Genomic DNA, 7,404 nt, shown 5'->3' on the forward strand with positions numbered 1-7,404 from the left:
CTCTCTCTCTCTCTCTCTCTCTCTGTTTTTCCTATTTCTTTCCTTTCCTTTCTGTTTTCATTTCTCTCTCTGTTATCCTCCCTCCCTGTTTCCTCCCACCATGTCTCCCTAACTCCTCACTTTGTTCTCCTTCCCTCCCCTCCCCCCCCCCCCCCTCTCTCTCTCTCTCTCTCTCTCTCTCTCTCTCTCTCTCTCTCTCTCTTCCAGTCTGGGCGGTAGGTACAGGTGCAGCAGCACTGGTCACAGCACCCGAGGCAAGTAACTGTGGCGACCAGTGGCGGTGTCCTGTGCGAGGTGAAGCAAAGTCACTAAACCAAACTGAACGGCGGAAAGATGGAATTTGGCCTCTTGGCAAGGTTTAGGTTAGGTGTAATTTAGGTCTCTCTCTCTCTCTCTCTCTCTCTCTCTCTCTCTCTCTCTCTCTCTCTCTCTCTCTCTCTCTCTCTCTACTTTCTTTTTACGTTATTTTAGATACTACTCAGTCTGATAACTCGTGTTTTTACTAGTCATATCTTTTTATTTATTGATTTATTTATTCTTCGTGACCTTCTCTCTCTCTCTCTCTCTCTCTCTCTCTCTCTCTCTCTCTCTGCCAATAGCCACCAAATACCAAACAAAGACAGAGGTAAAAAGGGCTTGAGTTTCATGACTTCTCTACCAATGCGCCACTCCAGCACGTTCACTGCGTCTCTTCTCCACACAGGCAGCAAGACAAAGGAAGACACTCCACAATGTAACCTTGGATTTGCTCTCGTGCTCTCGCTCGTCTTAACATCTAAGGAGAATTATTTTGTTACAGTTTTCATTATTTCTAGTATTTCCAGGACTCTACCCTGTATATCCTTCACTGTAGGACTCCTTAAAACTCTATTCTTCATGTAGGATGCCCAAGTCACGGGTATCTTCATGAGGGAGGGATTTCTTTCTCCTGCTTTTGTTATTGTTGTTGTTGTTGTTGTTGTTGTTGTTGTTGTTGTTGTTGTTAATCGGATCCCCATAAGAGGCAGTGCACACCTTCGAAACGATTATTACTCCCAGTGAGGTCTAATAACACTGGTTCAGGAGTTTCTGTGAACTTATCAAAGCCAGCTGTGACCTCACTGAACGTTTCCCTTTATGTCTCACAACACAAGGGAGCAATCACAGCCTGCCCAACTCTCCTCCTTCACACAATATTACATGCATCGAACTACATATACATTTTTCACTCAAAACTTAAAACTGACAATAGAAAAAAAAGATGTCTCCTTTGCTATCCTCGGAGTCCCCTACTAACCACCTCTCCTTCAACCTGTTTGGGGACCGGCACCTCAGTGGGCCTTTTTTTTAATCACAGTTTTTTGTTGCCCTTGGTCCCTTGGCCGGGTTTCCCTCTTACATAAGAAATAAATAAATAAAGAAAGAAAGAATAATAACAAAAGCAATAATAATAATAATAATAGTTCTTTCGCTCATATCTAACTGTACCTAACGAACACCACCTAACAACACAAATAGGCCTACCCAAGCTCAAGGCACACCTACAATTGTCACTTAAGCTCAACTATCGCACTAACCCAGCACATCACTTACTCCCACCAACACTAACCCACCACACACATAAACACACTCACCCACACTATCATGAACACCTATAGACTCAACACAAACTCCATCATGTCTCATGTACCCATACTACTACTACTACTGCTACTACTACTACTACTACTACTACTACTACTACTACTACTACTACTACTACTTCAACTCAATGAAAATTGTTTGAAGATATTATCAAGACATATATTTTATAGTATTTTCTTATAGTTGATTAGATACGGACACAAATAGCATGCAGTCCTTTTAATCTCTCCTCTCTGTCCATCTCTCTCTCTCTCTCTCTCTCTCTCTCTCTCTCTCTCTCTCTCTCTCTCTCTCTCTCTAGTGCTCCATGATAGCTAATTCAGTGGAGTTTTATACACTCCGACTTGCCATATGATATTATCTGTATCATCCACCAACAGAAATATGAAAGGCCGATTAAATTTCAAGCACATATTACACAGGGTATCATCTTTCCTCTCCCATTGAGCCTCAATACTATGATCACCATTGCCTTTACAACTCCTCCTCTTCCTACATAGTTTCTTAGAATCTTTATTCAGCGGCATGTTGATATCATCAGCATTAGCAGTTCTTCTAGATCTAGACGATGGCCATAGTGTCTTCGCCGAGTATGGGATTCGGGCATCGGCAGACTTCAGCTGTAGGTTCGAGGCCATCCCAGCAGTGGCCATAGTCTCGTTGATCTCAAGATAGGAATCATGGTTGAGGTCGGTGGTGTACATGGCGTCCCCGAAGTAAGAGAAGTCTGCCCTTTCAGGATCGAACATAGATCTTGCCCCGAGATGAATTAGGCACTGATGAGAGAGAGAGAGAGAGAGAGAGAGAGAGAGAGAGAGAAGTGTAAATGTGACATTATGGAACGATTATTGTTTGAATTTGAAATGGCATTCATGAAGGTAATATGTAAACTTTGGATGAGGAGAAAGAATATGGACAAGATGAATAAACAGAGGGAAATACTTGAAAGAATAAGTCTCTCTCTCTCTCTCTCTCTCTCTCTCTCTCACACACACACACACTACTACTACTACTACTACTACTACTACTACTACTACTACTACTACTACTACTACTACTACTACTACTATTACTATTACTACTACTACAACAACAACATCATAACTCCTCTTCCTCTTCCTCCTCCACCACCAGCACCACCACCGCCGCCATTACCTGCATTATGTCATTGCTGTACTCGAAGTGCATCTTGATCCGCGGCACGTGCACCTCGATCCTGTAACAGTCGAGCCACTCAAGGGCGTGTCTTATGCTCCAGCTGTCCAGGGCGTTCAGTGTGTCCTGGAAGGCCTTCTCTCCGATATACAGCGGCAGGATCAGGTAAAGGGACATCCTATGGTAGAAAGGCATGCGCACCACCATAGCACGAAGATGTGGGTCCATTCCTGTAACGATAGCCAATGTTTTTTGTTTTGTTTTTTTCAGTCTGTTGCCTTGTTGCCTTTGACCAGAGACCTTCATAAATATCAATTAAAATAGTTAAGTAAGATAAATAAAGTATAAAAGTACATAACACGGTCTCCCAATTCATACTAGATTTGTTCATTGTTCCTTTAAAGTTCGGTATTGTATATGATATATGTCTGATGAATTTCCTTGTTTTCCTTTATTCTTATGAGACACACAGTAACAACAGAGAAGTAACTTTTTGCAGCCTTTTTGTTGCCCTGGGTCAGTATCAGTGTTAAACAAAATTGAAAATGTATAAAAACATATGCGGTACCTGTTCACGTATTTCCATTCTAAAACTCCATCCAGAGTTGTGTTTAGTCTTCATGTTGTATTGTACGAATATGCCTCTAGTAAATATCCTTGTGTTTATAGAAATCACGTTGTAAAATTATCAAGAGAGACACTAACAACACATACACGCCACCTGCTGACCAAACACCCATGGATCCTTCACTCACCCACAGGCAGGAGTTGCTTCACCCATATCATGGTCACGTTGATGGGCGCAGAGTAAGGGAGCGGGTAGAAGGGATTAATGCAATTCTTTTCGCAGTTGAACCGCCAGTGAGACTTGAAGGTGCCTCCTGTCTCCATGGCCATCAGAGTGCCTCGCAGTTGGTTGGGGTTCACCAAGGAGGGCATCAAGTTGTACGTGATCTCCTTTAAAAATTCGTTTATTTTCTTTGTGGTTTCTTCAGGCTGCGCGAAGGAAAAGGGGTAAACTATTAGGTAAAACAAATAGATGAGTAAATGCTGATGTTTTCTCTATCCAGTACGAGGTGATGAAGACCTAACAACGTCTATGCATGCAGTGAAGGAGACATGCTTGTAATGGGTGTGACTGAGGAGAGAACAAAGGATATACATGGGGAGGAGGTTGCTGTCGATGGATGGACCCGGCAGGAGAATGAGAGGAAGTATTAGAATGCTTATGAGTGCTGTGAAAGAAGGCCTCCTCGTAATGGGCGTGACTAAGGAAGGTGCAGAAGACAGGGCGTTTGAGAAGACTGACCCTCTGTGGCGACACCATACAGGCAGCCCGAAAGAAAATACATACCAATTTTCATTTATCTATTTACTTATCTATCTGTGTATTAGGGAAACCCACAAAAAAAAAAAAAAAGAATATAAAACGAGGAATATATTTTTTCTCATAAGAAAAGGAGGAAGAAATGCGAACCTAGACAAAGAGATATAAAAAGGTGAATTGAACAAATCTACTTCATCAAGAAAGGGAAAAGGAAGCGAACCTAACAAAGAATTTCTATAACATTTGAAAATAATCTCGACACTAATCCTCAGGAAAAAAAAAAAAAACTTCCAAACACGGGACAGTAATTTGAAACCTGGAACACTTAGTATTGTACTTTTATATTCACATACACAATCCTGTCCTCCCTCCCTCTCCCCTCCCTCTCTCTCTCTCTCTCTCTCTCTCTCTCTCTCTCTCTCTCTCTCTCTCTCACCATGGAAAAGTTCACAGAGCACAGTCTGTCTTCCAGTTCCCTCTCTGGACGCGAGCCGAGTGCAAAGTCTTGGTCTTTGAAAACTTTCGACTTTTGCTCCATGATCACCACATCAGACTCGTTCAGCACCTTTAACGGACTGCAACAGTAGGAGTATCAGTTGTAGTAGTAGTAGTAGTAGTAGTAGTAGTAGTAGTAATTATAGTAACAGTAGTAGTAGTACTAATAGTAGTAGTAGTAGTAGTAGTAGTAGTAGTAGTAGTAGTAGTAGTAATAGTAGTAGTAGTAGTAGTAGTAGTAGTGGTAGTAATTATAGTAGTAGTAGTAGTAGTAGTAGCTTTTCGTGATTAAACATCAATAGTAGTAGTAGTAGTAGTAGTAGTAGTAGTAGTAGTAGTAGTAGTAGTAGTAGTAGTAGTAGTAGTAGTAGTAGTAGTAGTAGTAGTAGTAGTAGTAGTAGTAGTAGTAGTAGTAGTAGTAGTAGTAGTAGTTGTTGTTGTTGTTGTTGTTGTTGTTGTTCTTCTTCTTGCAGTTATAGTAGTAATAGTAGTAGTAGTAGTAGTAGTAGTAGAAGTAGTAGTAGTAGTAGTAATATTTGTTCGTACTATAAACATCAATTAAACAAACAAATGAAAAAAGGTAAACTGTGAAATAATATCATTGCGCGTTTAATGCAGTTATGTGAAAAGGTGTACATTCTCTCTCTCTCTCTCTCTCTCTCTCTCTCTCTCTCTCTCTCTCTCTCTCTCTCTCTCTCTCACCTTTCCTCTACGCTGTCCAAAAATCTTAGCAGGTCATATTTCCTCACATTCAGGACATGCAGCACTTCTTCCATCTCGTGTTGCGTCAGTAGCTCAGCGCCGTAGAGAGCCAGCACCATAGTGGACCACAGGGAGAGAGGAGAGATCAAAACACTGCCCCTCAGAGACAGTGACCGTAGTAATCTCAGACCAAAGGTATTGATATCCCTATAATCCACGTAGTCTTTAAAAGGTGAGCGTGGTGGCAAAGCGATGTTACTTCCCTTTGACGCTGCCGGGTGCGGTGTTGTTGTAGGCGATGTAAACATGACCGCCACCACCACTGCCACCACCGCTGCTGCTTCCGTCATGCTTCTAATGTGCATCCTTTTTATTCTGAAAGGATGAGAATGAAGATTGAATTATTACTGTATACGTGTTTTCTTTAATGATTCTTTCCTTTTCTTTTTGTTTTCTATTTTGATGAGAGAGAGAGAGAGAGTCCTCAATGCTATTAATTCATTCACCTACAATCCTATCATGTTCCTCTACTTTCTTTATCCTTATTTCTTTTTCTAAAGCTGTATATATATTTAACGGAAGCGGTGGCTTAGTAGATAAGGTGGTGAGCATGGAATCGGGCAGACGTCCACGCGTAGGTTCGAATCCCACGAGGTGCCGACATCAAGTTTTGCCATTTGTCGAGTGACTTAAAGTTACCTACATGTCACCATGATACTCAGGTTCTAGGTGGTTAGACCAAAGATGCACTTGAGTGGTGATATGGGCCCTAATATGGGTACCAGTATAAGAGAAATTGCCTGGGCCACTAATGGGTGGAAGCTGAACAGCGCTTCCAATACTATTCAAGTCACCTACATGCGCTATAGGCCAGGACATAAAAATATAAATAGATAAATAAATAAAATAAAATAAAAATTTAAAAATGTGCGCAACAACTTAACTTGTTCCCGTGCCCACGCTCTCGAATCTTCCGATTTTTCCACCATCTGGCTTCAAATCAATAGTCATTCTCTAACTAAATTTATCTATGCAGTCTATCTCTTCCCTAATTCCTCTGACTATAGTAAATTCTTTGCCTATTTAACTTCTAAAATAGAGCAAATTCTGTCCCTCTATCCTTTCGCGGAGATCTCCATCCTTGGAGATTTTAATGTGCACCACCAGCTTTGGCCTTTCTCTCCCTTCACTGACCATCCTGGTGAACTAGCCTTCAACTTTGCTATCCTCCATGACCTAGAGCAACTGGTGCAACACCTTACTCGTATGCCTGAACGTCTTGGAGATACGCCCAACATTCTTTCATATCTGTATCTTGTCCTATTTCTCCAATTCCTCCCCAGGATCCTTCAAAGCAGAGTTTCCTCTAGCGTTTTGCCTCTGCCAGTTGGGGGGACCTCAGGAGGTATTATGTTGACTTTCCCTGGAATGATTACTGTTTTCGCATCAGAGATTCATCTCTGTGTGCTGAACGCATAACAGAGATGATAGTGTCTGGCATGGAGGCATACATTCCTCATTCTTTTTTCCATCCTAAACCTTGGTTTAACACAGCCTATTCTTCTTCAGCCTTCCATCACCTGAATCTCATACACTTTATATTTCTGCCCGGAATCATGCCAAGTCTGTTCTCATACTTTCCAAACATTCCTTCAAAAATTGAAAAGGTCAAAATCTTTCAAACTCTAACTCCCGTCGTGACTTCTGGCATCTGGCCAAACACATCTCCAGTAACTTTACTTCTTCATCTTTCCCTCCTTTATTGCATCCTGATGGCACCATTGCCTTCTCATCTGTCTCTAAAACTGAACTCTTCTCTCAAACCTTTGCTAACAACTCCACCTTTGATGATTTTGGGCTTGTCCCTCCCTCTCCTCCTCCCTCTGACTATTTCATGCCTACAATCAAAATTCTCCATAATGATGTTTTCCATGCCTTTGCTGGCCTAAACACTCGGAAGGCTTATGGACCTGATGGGGTCCTTCCTATTGTTCTCAAAAACTGTGCTTACGTGCTTGCACCTTGCCTGGCCAAACTCTTTCAACTACGTCTATCCACTTCTACCTTTTCTTCTTGCTGGAAGTTTGCCTACATTCAGCCTA

The 7,404-nt window shown here is 41.7% G+C and overlaps 1 protein-coding gene across 1 annotated transcript in view; it reads right to left on the reverse strand.

Moving 5' to 3' along the window:
* Window positions 1-1,061: 1,061 nt before the first annotated feature.
* Window positions 1,062-7,404, reverse strand: part of LOC123511687 (intracellular coagulation inhibitor 3-like) — a 9,995-nt gene continuing 3,652 nt past the window's right edge. The window contains exons 2-6 of the mRNA XM_045267743.1: window positions 5,303-5,677; window positions 4,542-4,680; window positions 3,534-3,774; window positions 2,779-3,008; window positions 1,062-2,399 (exon numbers count right to left, since the gene is read on the reverse strand). Coding sequence (XP_045123678.1) covers window positions 1,938-2,399; window positions 2,779-3,008; window positions 3,534-3,774; window positions 4,542-4,680; window positions 5,303-5,667 — 1,437 coding nt within the window. The 5' untranslated portion in view covers window positions 5,668-5,677 and the 3' untranslated portion in view covers window positions 1,062-1,937. The remainder of the gene's footprint in view (window positions 2,400-2,778; window positions 3,009-3,533; window positions 3,775-4,541; window positions 4,681-5,302; window positions 5,678-7,404) is intronic.

This window comes from Portunus trituberculatus, chromosome 31, assembly GCF_017591435.1.
Source record: "Portunus trituberculatus isolate SZX2019 chromosome 31, ASM1759143v1, whole genome shotgun sequence".
NCBI lineage: Eukaryota > Metazoa > Arthropoda > Malacostraca > Decapoda > Portunidae > Portunus > Portunus trituberculatus.